The 16,903-nt window shown below is 42.8% G+C and overlaps 1 protein-coding gene across 6 annotated transcripts in view; it reads right to left on the bottom strand.

Annotated features, from left to right (window-relative positions):
• The window catches only part of LOC137571441 (period circadian protein homolog 2-like), a 75,228-nt gene that overhangs the window by 31,516 nt on the left and 26,809 nt on the right, over nucleotides 1-16,903 (bottom strand). For all 6 annotated transcript variants that reach the window (XM_068280550.1, XM_068280556.1, XM_068280551.1 and 3 more), the window contains exons 6-15: nucleotides 15,569-15,770; nucleotides 14,296-14,347; nucleotides 12,600-12,748; nucleotides 11,046-11,124; nucleotides 10,851-10,957; nucleotides 8,487-8,640; nucleotides 7,452-7,560; nucleotides 5,230-5,367; nucleotides 2,691-2,781; nucleotides 345-492 (exon numbers count right to left, since the gene is read on the bottom strand). In XM_068280550.1, the coding sequence (XP_068136651.1) occupies nucleotides 345-492; nucleotides 2,691-2,781; nucleotides 5,230-5,367; nucleotides 7,452-7,560; nucleotides 8,487-8,640; nucleotides 10,851-10,957; nucleotides 11,046-11,124; nucleotides 12,600-12,748; nucleotides 14,296-14,347; nucleotides 15,569-15,770 (1,229 nt within the window). The remainder of the gene's footprint in view (nucleotides 1-344; nucleotides 493-2,690; nucleotides 2,782-5,229; nucleotides 5,368-7,451; nucleotides 7,561-8,486; nucleotides 8,641-10,850; nucleotides 10,958-11,045; nucleotides 11,125-12,599; nucleotides 12,749-14,295; nucleotides 14,348-15,568; nucleotides 15,771-16,903) is intronic.

The following is a 16,903-nucleotide window of genomic DNA, read 5'->3' as shown; positions in this document are numbered from 1 at the left end:
TATTTTTCCGTTAGCCGGGCGCATCCACTAGGTGGCGATAATTAATTTTCCCCCTCCAGGCCGCCATGGATAGTAGGGAAAGATGTAATTCTGGTGGAGTCTAGTGGATGCTCCCGGCTAACGGAAAAGTACCCAAATCACCTGTGCATAAGCGAGTCATTTTGTGCCAACATTACAATGTCCACATGTAGTCCTCAACAAAGGCAGAATGAATATACACTGAAACTGGATATTTTTCTAATTATTGTGTCTGAAGCTCCCTCAAGAGCTAGTGAACATTTTCTAAGGATTACAGCAGCAGTGATTCACAGTGCTGATCTGTTAAGCCACACATTAAATCTCACCTAATGACACTGTCCAGGCAGCTTATTTGCTGGTAAGAGTATGGAGGCTGCTTTGCTGGCAGCTGGTCACCCTGGATTGGGCACGCAGCAGCTCCTGAGCCCTCGCTGCTCACGTCCTTATGGCAATTGCTTGCCTTGTCAGCTATGCCTGTTAATGAAATATGCAGTTACTTTAAAAGCAATATATTATTCATTCTCGCAATTTCTTAGCAACAGTTTGTTTCTCCGAACAGGATTTCTGAGAAACCCTCATCAACTGACAAACAGAAGAACAAACTCATTCTTAGTGTTGCCAGGCAAACAAGTAATTAGCAGAAAAACAAGTAAAGTATCATTTGCAGCAACCAATAGGATTTTTCTTAAAATACAGAAATAAGCTAGTAATACCTCATCACATCTCCCAGAACAAACAATGAAACACAATCGCCTCTAAAATGATAACTTTATATGTGCCACTGACATACAGCTCACGTGTATCCGACAACCTGGGTCTGAGGAGTTCCAGTGAAAATAATGAAATAAAAATGAAAAATCTTTCCTCTCCCTGATTTACAATCTGACATTTATCACATGGTGACATTTTTACTGCTGGCAGGTGAGGTCAGTGAACGGAGATGCTGCTTGCTCTTTTGGCAGTTGGAAACAGCTGTAAACGGCTGTTATTTCCCACAATGAAACAAGACTCCTACAAGTCTGGGAGAGGTTTCACCACAATATCAGCCATACAGAGCCCCCTGATGATCAGTTTGTGAAAAGGAAAATATTTATCATGGGAAAGGGGGTATCAGCTACTGATTGGGATAACGTTAAATTCTTGGTTACAGTTTCTCATTAAATCAAATCCATGAATAGGGAGGTCAGATACAGATGAGCTGTATGACTTGTGGTAACAGGTAACGTTATCATTTTAAGCTTTAGGTCAGCTGCGGATCTTTGATTGTTACGTGCATCTTGCTGTGTGTGTGTGTGTGTGTGCCTGTGTGTGTGTGTGTGTGTCTGTGTGAGTGTGTGTGTGTCTGTGTGTGTGTGTCTGTGTGTGTGTGTGTGTGTGTCTGTGTGTGTGTGTGTCTGTGTGTGTCTGTGTGTGTGTGTGTGTGTGTGTCTGTGTGTGTGTGTGTCTGTGTGTGTCTGTGTCTGTCTGTGTGTGTGTGTGTCTGTGTGTGTGTGTCTGTGTGTGTCTGTGTGTGTCTGTGTGTGTGTGTCTGTGTGTGTGTGTCTGTGTGTGTGTGTCTGTGTGTGTGTGTGTGTCTGTGTGTGTGTGTCTGTGTGTGTGTGTCTGTGTGTGTGTGTGTGTGTCTGTGTGTGTGTGTGTGTCTGTGTGTGTGTGTCTGTGTGTGTGTGTGTGTGTGTGTGTGTGTGTGTGTGTCTGTGTGTGTGTGTCTGTGTGTGTGTGTCTGTGTGTGTGTGTCTGTGTGTGTGTGTCTGTGTGTGTGTGTGTCTGTGTGTGTGTCTGTGTGTGTGTGTGTGTCTGTGTGTGTGTGTCTGTGTGTGTGTGTCTGTGTGTGTGTGTTCACTTTAAGCTGCTTCTGTCAGTATGTGCACATCACCCGTAATCGTATTATTTTTATGGGACCACTAATTTTATCACATCCAGGTCTGCAGGGATGGCAAAACTTATCTGGTTTGAGGTGTAGAGCTCAGACAGCGTGTATGACCTCAGAGTGGCACAACATAAGGCACTGGGGATATAGGTCACTATACTAATACCCACCATGAATAATGCAGCAACTAAGTAACAGCCAGCCACAATATTTACATCTCATGAATGATTAAATACATAATTGCAAAATTATATATCAGAAGAGACAGGGCAAGTGTAACCTAATACTTTTAGATAAGAGAAAGGGTGCACGCCTTATGGGGAATCCCAGAAACACACCCTTGACACACACACACACACACACACACACACACACACACACACACACACACACACACACACTAAAAACCCCAGCTACCAACACTCTTATGCAATTCCCTTCCTAGAGAGTGTGAGCCTCTCTTCCGCCTCCCCAAACTATGCAAGGACACTTAAAGAACTGGCGCTGTCCTCATCTCTGCTTTTCACAGGCGCCGGCTGTGCTGCTGCATCCTCAGGTGACACACATCCACCTACGGAGGATGCAGCAACACAGTCAGCAGCCGTAAGAAGAGGAAAGGAGGATGGCGCCACCCTGTGGAAAGATGCTCTGCATAGCTGGGTAAAGGGCTTTCTCATGCAATTGGAAAGTACAGTTATTCGGGGTCAAGCAGTCGCCACCTGAGCCCGATATTAGGGTTTTACTCTGTATGTGTAGGAACACTGCTGAATTATAAAATAAAATAAAAAAAACCCTCATTTCATACCTGTTTCAGGAGTAGTGGTCACATTCCGCTGAGCTTTTAACACCAAGCTGCTGGATCCCAACTGTCCTTTTAACCCACGGACAGGATTACCCTGTAAAAAACAGATGCTCGTTACATACAGAACAGCAATATAGAGCTGGGCAAGCCATCAGAAATACTGTGTTCAGGTGCGCACAATGGACGACTGGGAACATAAGGTGCAGGTAAGCTATTTAAAGCTATGTGATCAGTCTGATTTGATAGTTTGTCGATCATGAGTGCATACTGGATGATGTATACAGAGGCTAAAATGATATTGGTGTGTAAAAAAAAAAAAAGAGAGAGAGTGTGCAATTACAGTTTGACTATACAGCGAGCTCTGTTCTCAGCTAAGCAGCCCATTCTGTTTTATGGACAGCAGTAAGTAGAGGACCAGAGGCGCACGCACGCACTCTCACTATAGCCTGGTACACACACAAAAATTGATTGGCCAATTTTACCTCTTCCATGTAGCATGAGAGCTTATAGACAAACTGCTCATAGGATTCAAATCTGTTGGCCCGCATACTACTACCACTGCAAGTGGTAATACTGGCCAATCAAGACTGGATGTGTGTATGCATCTTAAAGGACAAGTGAAGAGAGAAAAATATGGAGATTGGCTTATTAAAGTGGCTGGATAGCGTAATGGTTAAGGGCTCTGCCTCTGACACAGGAGACCTTGGTTCAAATCTCAGCTCTGCCTGTTCATTAAGCCAGCACCTATTTAGAAGGAGACCTTGGGCAAGTCTCCCTAACAATACTACTGCCTATAGAGCGTGTCCTAGTAAGAGTCCATTAGGAGAAAACTGCAATATAAAATGTTCTGCGTTTCTGTGTCTGTGTTTATTTGCCAGTTGCCTGGCAGCCCAGCTGGTCTGTTTGGCTGCAGTAGTGTCTGAATAACACCAGAAACAAGCAGGCAGCTAATCTTGTCAGAATAATGTCAGAAACACCCGATATGCTGCATGCTTGTTCAGGGTCTATTGCTAAAAGTATTAGAGGCAGAGGATCAGCAGGACAGCCGGACAACTGGTATCGCTCAAAAGGAAACAAATATGGCAGCCACCATAGCCCTCTTGCTACAGTTGTCCTTTAACTTTGGGAATCTGAAATTAAAATAAACTTACATGACTCGAATATTGCTTCCAGTACAGGAAGAGTTAAGAAACTTTTATCTATGCAAAAGAGCTTCTCTGAGCCAACTTGGGTCAGAAAGAGTCCTATATTCTGAAGTACTTAAATATTGAAGAAACAGGCAGACAGATTTACATGAGGTTTTACTGCTGGGGAGTTTAAAGGGTCATTTGCTCTGCTGTGTTTCATAGTTTAACTTTAAAATATAGAGTGTGGTTTGTAATTGCAAATATGACAGAATGATGCAATGTCAAAAAACAAAACAGAAAAAAAAAACTATACCTGAAAATTAAGACCTGAGACTCTTTTCTTTGCTACTAATGTTCTATGAATTATCTGTACTACACACACAACTCATCATATCATAAGTTGTTGTTTTTTTGTGCTTCCGAGCACTAGGCGATTAGAAGGGAATTAGCACTTCCGGATACCAAGGAGAGCACCAAAAGCGTTCCAGAAATCAGGTCTTGTGAAGAGAGCACAAGAGGTGACAAGTGGATCTGTTTATGTGAAACCCAGGCGCACAACGCATAATCCAGCTATTGAAACTGATGGAAGGAGACAGACAGCACACCCACACAGTCACACACTGCATCATTCGCTTGGCAATATCACACACCTCGCGCAGTGACGCACAAACCCTGTGCCATACCTACAAATAACATAGGCATCCTTCACATATGACGCACATTGATACAGGTGGGCCCGTCAAGCATGCTCTACCCTACACAAGAAATATGCTGCATGCTGTCACTGGAATTACGGGCCATGCTCTCCTCGCTGCCCACACAAGCAGAGTGGGAAGAAAGGAGGAGAAGGGGAAGCTGGAAGTGGAGGAGGGGAACTGAAGAACCACTATGGATCTCAGCCAGTCATCCTGCAGATTCCAGTGCAATAATGATTACACAGTGGCCCCAGGAAGAGTTCATTACATCCCTCTGCATGCAATCTGTCAGAGTCTCCTGTGTGGGAAGGGAATTACCGTAACCAGGGAATCATTAGAAATGACTGAGAACTGACGATTAAGACATTAAGAAAAAAATAGAGTGGGAGCAGGGAGCATACAGAGAAAGAAAATTAGATCTCTGAAAGGGGAGGGCTGTTTATGTGAGTGAGTGAGTGAGTGAGTGAGTGAGTGAGTGAGTGAGTGAGTGAGAGAGAGAGAGTGTGAGTGAGTGAGTGAGTGAGTGAGTGAGTGAGTGAGTGAGTGAGAGAGAGAGAGAGAGAGAACTCGACACAACCTTTTTTTAGAATTATTATTATATGTTTGATAACTATCAAGATTCTTGTGCAAGGCGAGAGGAAATGCAAAATAAACAATGCAGGAGATAAACATGAGGAGGAGGAGGGGTGCTGAATGTGTACATATAGTTGGCGCACTCACTCTACTAGCATGTTTCTCTTTCACATCATCATTAGCATTGCCATTGCTGTCACTTGACGAGGCTCCACTCATGGGGATTTCATGGGATCCATTGCTGCCCAGACTTCCATATCCACTGGAGCCGCTGTTATGGACAGGCTGAAAGAAGGAATAGGCACCAAGTGAATGGCTTGCACACAAAGGGTAGGGGACATCATAACATATGTTCTTAGAAGCAGTGGTCAATTTCACTCACATTAACAGACTTCCTTTCTACAGTTTTAGCCAGGGTACCCATTATACTCTGACTGATCAGACAACACACAAAATGTATATTGCACTTTTCTCCTGACTGACTCAAAGCGATTAGGGCTGCAGCCACTTAGGACGCGTTCCACGGGCAACTAGGATCATTAGGGATCCTTGCCCAAAGACTCCTTACTGCTTTACATACTAGTTTGAGCCGGGATTCATCCTCTGGTTAAGGGCTCAAACCCTACATCAAAGGCAACAGCCTTACCAGTACTTTATCCAATTACATGGCATTTCTGTACTGAGAATAAAGGAACCTGGAAGCCTTATCATGAAATTAACACTGTAAGGTATAATTCTGCTTTATATCCGAATTCACAGACAATAAGACAGTTATTTGTGCTTCCATCTGTGCAAGATATAGGCCTCAATTCACTAAGCTTTATAAAACACTTTATCAAACGTTTGATAATTTACCACATGGGTAAAATCTAATTTTGAATTCACTAAGGTGTTATAGATTTATTGAACATTTTATCGATAAAACATTCGATAAATATATAACACCTTAGTGAATTCAAAATTAGATTTTACCCACGAGATAAATTATCAAACGTTTGATAAAGTGTTTGATAAAGCTTAGTGAATTGAGGCCATAGACTGGCCATGTCTATGTGTATATGATACTCTCACAAGCCCTACAAAAGCAAGGAGTTTTGAATCAGGATGATACCATTTATTGGCCAACTTAAAAAAATATGAGTAAGCTTTCTGCTATTGTGCCCACTCAATTCACTAAGCTTTATCAAACACTTTATCAAACGTTTGATAATGTTCCTCATGGGTAAAATCTAAAAAAAATTTAATTCACTAAGGTGTTATATATTTATTAAATGTTTTATCGATAAAACGTTCAATAAATCTATACCACCTTAGTGAATTCAAAATTAGATTTTACCCATGAGGTAAATTATCAAACGTTTGATAAAGTGTTTGATAAAGCTTAGTGAATTGAGGCCAAATCGATGGCTGGATAGTGTACTGGTTAAAGGGATTCTTAAGCCCAAGAAAAAAGAAATCAGTTTTACTCACCTGGGGCTTCTACCAGCCCCTGCAGCCATCCTGTGCCCTCGCAGTCACTCACGGATCCTCCTGTCCCCCGCCGCCAGCTAGTTTTGATTACGGTCGAAAGGCCTGGCCACGCTTCTCCTTCACGTTCCCGTCTGCAATAGCGCTATTGAGGATGGGAACACGTAGAAGACTACACGTCGGCAGGCCTGGCTGCGAATCGAAAGTAGCTGGCGGCGTGAGACCGGAGGATCCGCTAGTGACTGTGAGGTCACGGGACGGCTGCAGGCGGCTGGTAGAAGCCCCAGGTGAGAAACTGATTTTTTCTTCCTTAGGCTTAAGTGTCACTTTAAGGGCTCTGCCTCTGACACAGGAAACCAGGAATCAAATCTCAGCTCTTCCTGTTCAGTAAACCAGCCCCTATTCATTAAGGAGACCTTGGGCAACACTCCATAACACTGTTATGAGTCCACCCTAGTGGCTACAGCTCTGGCGCTTTCAGTCCGCTAGGAGCAAAAGAAAAGCACAATATAAATGTTCTGTGTCTTGTCTTGATGCATGTACTATTCTGTGACTGGAAACATAGACCAAAAGGGACAAGTTATTTAACTGTTTAATTTGCAGCTATAGAAGTCTAAAGGGGATTCCTGTGACATCTAAAACTATTTTTCGGCCGTTTTGAGTTTTTAGTGTGACATGCATGAATGCAATATGCATAAATACATTTCCAAATTTCCATATTTGTCAAAAAAACTAAAAGCCAAGAGCTAAGAGGAGCAGTAAAGAACAATCACAGAGATACAGGTATACACAGAAAACGCTGGCTTTATGTGTAATGAGCAAATATAGCTGCACACAAAAAGAGAGAAAAAGATAAAAAGGTTTATATGAAATGAATACGCCAGTGAATAGTAAGAGATCACCTGCATAAGTAGCTGATGAATTTGCTCTGTGAGTTCTTGGACTTCAGGCTGCAATGACCGGTCTTCCAAGCATGGGGGCGCAGTGAACACATCTTCATTAACAGGACCCCTATAAACAAAACACAGATCGGCACCACACGTGTACTAATCAGTTATTGTTATATTACAGCTGCAGCAAGTTACATGCACATAATGGAATGATAGGACATGGTGGGAAAGTTTTATTGTACAGCATAATCCTTTATCAGGCAGCAAAACCACTGCCGATACCAGCATGCCTTGCCCACAAGCCAGCAGGTCCAGGATTACTGCTATCATGCATGGACCTATTATATTAAAGGACACCTGAAGTGAAAGGGATATGGAGGCTTCCATATTGGTTTCCTTTTAAACAAAACACATTGCCTGGCCGCTCCTGTTGATCCTCTGCCTCCAATACTTTTAGCCATGGGCCCTGAACAAGCATGCAGAATACACGGTTCTGAATGAATTAGGTGAATGCTTGTTTAAGGCGTGCAATTCAGACACTGCTGAAGCCAGAAAGATCAGCAGGACAGCCAGGCAACTGGTATTGTTTAAAAAGAAATATGCATCCTCCATATTCTTTTCACTTTAGCTTTTCTTTAAAGGACAACTGAAGAGAGAGGTATATGGAGGCTACCATATTTATTTCCTTTTAAACAATACCAGTTGCCTGGAAACCCTCTTGATTTATTTGGCAGTAGTAGTAGATCTATTTGCAGTAGTGTCTGAATCACCCCAGAAACAAGCATGCAGATAATCCTGTCAGATGTGACAATGTCAAACACCTGATCTGCTGCATGCTTGTTCAGGGGCTATGGCTAAACATTATAGAGACACAGGATCAGCAGGATAACCAGGCAACTGGTATCGCTTAAAAGGAATTAAATATGGCAGCCTCCATAACACTCTTGCTTCAGTTGTCCTTTAAATGAATACTGGGTAACAAAAACAATGTATTCCGGGCTGTTGTATGAGAAAGGACTGAATGCACAGGGCACAGGTTGTACTCACATCCTGACTTTGTGTCTGCCAATGATGAAAGACACTTTGCGACTCCATGGATTGATGAAGCTGGACCAGCTGGTATCTATGGTAACATACTCCCCGTTACGGGTGCAGAATCGCATTGGAGAAAAGTCAAAGGGCTGCCCTCCACACTGCAAGACTAGAACAAGAAAAATAATCCTTAATAAACATTTAAAGCACTCAGAGTACATGACTTTGTCCCTGAAACAGTAAGTGGACTACAGGATAGATCATGAACCACTTGGCAGCAGATCTGTGTGGCTCACTAACCTGCTAATGTAGCCAGGGTTACCACCACATCTGCTATTACAAGCATCTAACAAGAACTACATCCAGCCTAAGGTCCGTTCCCACTAGGGCAATAAGTGGGCGATTCCCGCTATTCGCTGAAGTGCTAGCATTTTTTAGCGCTAGCGCAATAGAAATCTATTGGCAGTGATCTCACTGCTACGATGGCCGCTGATCGCGGGCAAAAACATGTTACCTGCAGCATCTTGCTCCGATTCTCGAGTGATCGCGGTACAGTGCCTTTACAAGCGCTGATCGCGATAGCCGGGATTCGAGGAAGTGTACAATGATTTTACCACGATTAGCTAAGCGCTACAGTTTTGCGCTTTTTAAGTGTGGATGGAAGCTAAGGAATGGAAGAAATAAAAGAGCAGGCAGCACAATAGCCATTTACAGGGAATCTATGGACATTCATTCATTCTATTGATGGGCCCAAACCGTGATGTCCTCAGAGCTTTTAAAAGACAGTAAGGCATTTTTTTAAAGATATTTCATGGTTTTATTTTATATTTAAACATTTACAAAAGTAGATTGCATGTTTTGTTGTCACTGCTCAGTGGCAGCCTATCAAGTAACCTTTCCCTATCTCTCCCTCTTCTTTCGGAAGTTGTATTCTGCCAAGAAAATTTTTATGTATGTACTTTGCTTATCAGTGATGTTTACTATTCACCAACAAGACAGAAGCTGTCACTTCCATTCCTAAAAATTAACTCTTCCAGGCAGCAAAATAAAACAAATAAAACAGTCTGGTTATTAATATGTTTTGCACTCTACATATACATGTTTATCTTCTGTTACTTCGGGTACACTTTAAACTTTTCACATCAAATAAATAATAGGTGTAGGTTTTTGTACACTATTTGCCATTTGGTAGTATCTCAGGTAGTAGGATCATTTGTATTCTGTCCATCATGCAAAAAAAAAAAAAAAAAAAAATTGGGTATGCTAAAGCAAACCTAAAAATAAACTTGAGGACATTGGCTGTGGCTGGATAGTGTGCTGGTTAAGGGCTCCGCCTCTGACACAGAAGACCAGAGTTTGAATCTCGGCTCCTGTTCAGTAAGCTGCGCCTATTCATTGAGGAGACCTTGGGCGAGACTCCCTAATACTGCTACTGCCCATAGAGCGCAACATAGTGGCTGCAACTCTGGCACTTTGAGTCTACCAGGAGAAAAGCCTGATATACAAGGGCCTGTTCACAAGTGGAATGATTTAGCCATTTGCATTTTGATTCCCATCCAACAGAACGAGAATCACAACGCAATCGCCCCCAAAGCACTGCATGCAGCACGTTTGCAATTTATGCAAATCGCAAACGCTGCAGTGAGAATGGTGATCTCCGATGACTAGCAAAGCACTGCAAAGCTAACCAGCCCTTAAAGGACCACTGTCGCAAAAAAAGTGTGAAAATTAAAATAAATGTAAACACATACAAATAAGAAGTATGTTTCTACCAGAGTAAAATGAGTCATCAAATTACTTTTCTCCTAGGCTGCGGTCTCTTACAGTAGGTAGTACAAATCTGACAAAACTGACAGGTTTTGGAGCAGCTCATTTCCTCATGGGGATTCTCAGCCTGGCACTCCCTGAAAAGGTTTATACAAGTATGCTAACCAGCCTCACTGCTCACTGGACACTTTTTTGGCAGTTGGATGGTGCAACTGCCATTTACTAAGTGCTTTTGAAAATAAAGAAAACAGACTCCTTTTTTCTCTTTTTCTTTTCTTATCTTGTTTTGTCTTGACGTATGCGCAGTTCTATGCTTGCTCACTTATGGGTGTATGCAAATGACAAAAACAGGAGACTATCACAACACCTGGATCTGGTGATTATTATCTCATGGTAAATGCCAACAATATAAACTCTCCATCCAACTATGCTTATGTAACTGCATTCCACACAAGCTTGCATTTACAGCAGGTAAAAAATAAACAAATAATATCGGCTCACTGCTAGATATCATCACTGTAAAACAATGTGTGAAAGATTGCTGTAGTGATCCACCGCAGACCAAGAAGTGACATTCTATACATACTAGAATGACATATATAGTATACATACTCTTTTTGTGCACGGCCAGCATGAGGGGCCGATCGCTGGGATGCACGTGCAGAATTATGGGACTTCCGATCAGATCCTGGGGCAAGTAGCCCAATAATGGCACAGCTCTGCAGATAACACAAAGGATTGATCAGAAACAGATTAGGGAACTGACGAGGCTTTGATTCTCAGTGACTTATGAAAGGAAGGCCTCACCTCTCATCCACGTCCTGAAACAGACAGCTTGGGGTGTGAGTGGTTGTGAAGATGCGTTTATCTGCAGGGATCCGGGGAGCTAAAACAAAAAACAACAAAGGAACACAATTTCCTCATCTTAACAACAAGCCCCGCTTACAGAGCTCTGCTGCTTCTGCACAGCTCTACCACTACTTGTAATCTGAACTGCTAACTTTACTGTCTGAACTTCTACATATACAGACATCCCAGCCCAGTGCATCATACTAAAAATACTGAAGCCAGGATCACATGCAGCTCAGTATGCGTCAATGGATAACAGAGTCATGTGGTGTTTCCCAAGAAGAATGTTTGCAAACATCGTTCCCAGATCAAACAAAAAAGCAGTGAGGCACAGAGGTCCTGCTGTTCCCGATTTCTCACAGATGAGAGGCAAGTCTAGTCCTGATTAAGCACTAACCAGATGGGAGTATGAAAACGTCTCTTCTGGTGTGATAAATGGAGACCACCCCTGGTCTAATTACTTCCTCATATCATTTCCTGAGAGATGGCACAGATCAAATCATGCCAAGGATTACTCTGCAACTAAAACCTGTGACCTTTCAGGATAAAAGGGAGAGAACTGAATTTAAAGTAGATCACAATATTATTAAATGTGCAAGAATCCTGTTTCAAACCAGTACGTAAAGCAGTAAGGAGTCTTTGGGCAAGGCTCACTAATGATCTTAGTCGCCCGTGGAACATGCCCTATGTGGCTGCAGCCCTGAATCGCTTTGAGTCAGCGAGGAGAAAAAGCACTATAAAGGTTATGTGTCTTGTGTAAAGCATTAGAATGCATCTTTTTAAAGACTGACAGCCTTCTTCTCCAGCTAGACTAGTAATAATAGAGCAAGATTCTAAAGAAGCCTTTTCGATGTAAGAAACTGCAGTCATGTTGCTACGGCTCCTCCTAGGGGCCAAATTGACAAACAGGTTATCCTTGGGAGCGACCCAGAGACCTACTGCCAAAATCAGGACCCTCCACATCTGCCAGACCACACCCACTCAACTGTCCCTCAACGAAGGAAGCTTGACAAACCGATGCTCCCTCCTATCACTAAACTGGGAGCGGTGGGGAGAAGCAGCCTCTATTTAGAAGGCAGTAAGAGATGGCAAGACATGACAAAGGGGACTACAAGATGCAGCAGAGGACAATGACATTCAGCTATTTAAGGGCTTTTTAATAATCTTCCGCTAATATTGCTAATCTAACTACAGCATGAAGCGAGGAAACAGGATCTCCCTGTACAGAACAGAATTCCTGTGGCGAGTAGGTGTGTCTGAATTCAGCTTTGGATATTACATAAATAAGGACAGGGATATAGACACTGAGGTTAACAACAACCACCCCAGTTTGTTTTTGGCTTGCAACAGTCCATGCTCATATCTTCTAAAAGAGGGCCTAATAATGAAAACTGTGCACTATTGATGAAGTGGTATTTCTACAAAACATTCTCTGAAGAATTCTTTAAAACCTACATTTTCCTACTGATTTAAAGGCATAATATGCAGTCGGCAAATAGCAGACATACGTACCTTCATACCCCGAGTGGACTCGTTCTGCAAACAGTACACAGCAGAGCTGCTCAGTAGCGCCTCCTTCTGACTCAGTCTGCACACGGATCAGGTAGGGAGTCAGGCGGAATGGGTGGTAAGACACTTCCCTTCGGGACTCACGGCCACAACTGTGGAGAACAACGTTGTCAAAGTTCTGCTATACAAATAAAGGGCTCGAGCTGACACAATGATTCTGTGAGAAACGATTTTAAGCGGCCATTTTCTGCTGGATAAGCTCTCCCTGGCTGCATCTGAAGCCGGCCTCAGGTACTGTAAATGATAAACCGTATTGCTTATCGGTGAATATTTTGGGATGCTGGGCTCTGTAGTACATCCCTCTAAGCCATCTCTACCTCCTTGTTATCCAGAGAGGTTGAGAATTTGCATAAAGGGGACTTGAAGAAACAGGGATATGGAGGCAGTAATATTTTCTTTATTTTAAACAATGCCAGTTGCCTGGCTGTCCTGCTGATCTTCTTCCTCTAACATATTTAGCCATAGACCCAGAACAAGCATGTAGATAAGACGTTTCTGACAAAAATGTCACGCTTGTCCGCATGCTTGTTTCTGCTGTCTGATAGACACTACTGAAGCCAAAGATCAGCAGGACTGCTAGGCAACCAGTATTGTTTAAAAGGCAATAAATATGGCAGCCTACATATACCTCTCCCTTCAGGTTCCTTTGGAAGGGAGTGTTTGGCCAGCTGTCAGGCTCCGGAAGAACGCCGGAGAGACCCTGACTTCTGCCAGTACTGGGGCAGAGCAGCACAAGTCACATAGGACTTGATGCACAAAAGTGCAGTAATATTGCCATGCACAGACAGAGCACAGCAATATTACTCTCACTACCAGCAGAGCGCTATTAGCGCCACCCAGTACAGGCGAGCGTTAGCGTACCAATTAAGTATTGCAGGTCCCACTTTTAGTGTAGTTTGCGGTACACACTGCTGGCAGCAAGGGTAATATTGCCATACATGACAATATTACTGCGCTTTTGTGCATCACGCTCATAGCCACATACTAGTATAAATGCTATTAACATGTACATGTGATTGCATGGGAGTGAGGGCATCAGAGGAGAAAACACTTTGCCAGCAGAGGGATATTAGAACCTTTTTATGTTATTAGCCTTTTTATCTCTTTGTCCTAAAAAGTCATGGCTGCTTTAAATGTTATCACACATTTGAAAGACTTTACGTACAAAGTGGATGATTTCTGATTAGCTCCTGCCCCAATCACATCTATGGATTTAAAAAAAATACAGCACAAAACGATAGAGGATCCGGGCACCAGTAGATTTGCAAGTCACCTATTTATTGGCTCCCGACACCTTCATAATATACATGCAATAAATCCTGGCCTTACAGCAGTTTCGCAGGAAACCTGCTTCTTCAGAGGCAGCGGATTATAGGATTTAAATAAATGTAGCAGTGATGAAATACACTCAAAAGCCGGGCTCAGGTTCTGGTCTTTCACCGCAAAAAAAGCCAGGCAGCTACTCTTACACTTTCTAATAAGTATTTACTCTGACCAGAGAGCCTAATGGTACAATTTACAACACCAGCACGCAATAAACTAAGAAAATGTAGACCGTCCTTCCATATAGGCAATGAGATGGTTCTGCACTGCGCATGTGGCACATATTTCTGACTAAGTACAAACTCTCAAATCTCACCTTATCCGACAGTAAAAAGATTTTTCTTCTAAACCATCCAGATATCCGGGATCTGTAAAAATAAAAAAGGGACATTTCGCTTTGGTCTTCCGATTCAAAATGAAATCTGTTTTCTTATCACTTAAAGTGTACCGGAAATGAAAGAAAAAAAAGTAAGAAAGTATTTATACATACCTGGGACTTTCTCCAGCCCCCTGTATGCTGTTGGCTCCCTCGCTGTCTTTCTGGGCCGCCTCAATCTTTCACTGGTCGTCCTGGTAAATCCTATCTCCGCCAGTCAGCCCAGCTGCGTGCCCCAGTCCCGAGGAGCATTCCCCGTCACGAAGGAAGCATAATGGTGGGGGCACAGTATGCAGTGACTGCAGGATTTACCTGGATGGCCAACAGAGGACCAAGGTAGCCCAGAAAAACGGCCAAGGAGCCAACGGCCTGAAAAGGGCTAGAGGAAGCCCCAGGTACAAATAAAATTTTTTTTTTTGCCCATCTCAGGTTTCCTTTAAACTGTACAGATTATAAAATGATTTAACTATCTGCTCCAATCCCCCCACACAAGATAAATAGCACATGTTACAACTGGTATAAGGCAGGGGTCACACTTGTAATAAAAGTAGGCAGATAAACGCATTGCGAGATCACGGGAAAACACGCACATAATCATTTTCTGTGGAATTGTACATTTTGCAAAGTTGAAATATCAAGTGCTGCTTGCTTTTTTTCTGCAAAATAACAGCGAATTGCACTCAATAAACACCTATGGTGCCGGAAATAGCAAGACATTATTATGCGTTTGACAATAACATGATTGTATCCAAATCAGGGGGGCGTATTTCCTCCTCCTATGCAGAAGGGCGCTGATCTTGTTGATTGCTCCAGCACAGCAACAACGACCTTCAGCACAGAAGGTCACTTTCATCCACTAATTTGCATAAAATCACAATTTGTTTTTCAAATGCAATAATCTCTTGACATTCTCTCGGAATATTTTTGGAACCATAGAAAATCAGAGTGTGATTCACTTTTTCGCCACACTTTCACAGAAAAAATTATATGCACGTTTTTCCACGATTTGGTAGTGCGTTTAAGCGCATCCTTTTATTGTGACCTCTGCCTTACTTGCAATACAATAAAATAAAGAAATTTCAGTGCACAGAAGACAGCAGAATGCAAGTTCAGAGGGCAGAGGGAGTTGGGAACACTCCATAGTAATACACACAATCCTCCAGTTCATGGCATTATTGTATCTGGGAAATCCCTGTTTAGCAAGACTCCTTACCGCCTCCGTTACAGACACTCCAAGATGGCAGCCTGTGTGGATCGGTTGAACTGTAGAATACGCTGACGTCCTGAGGGGCCAGGAGCTCTACAAAGCGAACGTGAGAGAACAGATCCGCACTGCAGCGTAGCACCACTGAGGCCTGCTCCGAAATATACAGGATCTGTCCAGTTATTAGAGACACTGCCACAGCAAATACATCCTGTGTGAAAGGGAAAGCACAATAAGCAAGGAAAATGCAACATGAAGTGAGGAGCTACACAAGCAAGGAAAAGGCAATAGGGGTTATAGAGTACATGATGATCATCAGAACACCGTGCACAATGATAAGCCAAAACATGAAACCCTTGTTCTACCAAATACCTCTGACTAATTGAGGCATTGACTTCAGAAGACCCCTGAAAGGCCCTGAGGTATGTGGCACAGACATGTTAGCAGTGGATCTTTAAGTCCTGTACATGGCAAACTTGTTTTTCTAACACACCCAATATAATAATAAGCGACCGGACGTCCGGCTGAGGCTAAGCCTAAAGCTCAGCATGGTAGCCAGGCAACTAGCATGGTTTATAAAGGAATGAAGACGACAGCCTCTGTACTCCTTACTTCAGAGGTTCCCTTTAGGTTTTTCTGAACATTGTGCTACACTAACTCTTCTGTGGGATCATACCAAACAGCCTTCTGGCTTCCCTGTACTACCCTATGACCCTGTCGCCAGCTCAGTGGTTGTCCTTCCTTACACCACTTATGGTAGGAAGTAAACACTGCATAATGGGAAAACATCACAAGATCCGCCATTGTGAAGCTGATATTTCCCAATGGGTTAGCCATCACAATTTGGCACTTGTCACTCAGATCCTCACACTTGTCTATATTTCCCGCTTTGAACATTTCACCTTCAAGAAATGACAGTTCCCCTGCTGCCCAATATATCCTACCCCTTATCAGGTTCCATCATTACGAAATAACCGTTATTTATTTCACCTGTGACTCAAAATTACATAGAAATGTGTTAAAAATAACAGAACCATTAACTGTACAGCATCATGTCATAAATTAACTTCCAGTTGGCAAATGCCTTTTTGAATCAGAATAATGCGTGAGAAAGACTTCCGACCGGAAGCGACTGGTACCTTTCCATAAAAGGAGCTCTTTGTACTCAAGCTCCGTAGATACAATGCAGCAAGGCAATGAATTATAACACATGACCATCTGGAGATTTGCTGGCATATGGAATGAAACAACTTCAGCTGCAGGGTACACAGTTGGCATACTCCTTTGGCACAGTGTTACTGAATGACTGAGTCTGCATTTATCAACTGCTAATGTCGTAGATAA

Source organism: Hyperolius riggenbachi, chromosome 4, assembly GCF_040937935.1.
Source record: "Hyperolius riggenbachi isolate aHypRig1 chromosome 4, aHypRig1.pri, whole genome shotgun sequence".
Lineage (NCBI taxonomy): Eukaryota > Metazoa > Chordata > Amphibia > Anura > Hyperoliidae > Hyperolius > Hyperolius riggenbachi.
This window is presented reverse-complemented; position numbering and strand designations above follow the sequence as displayed.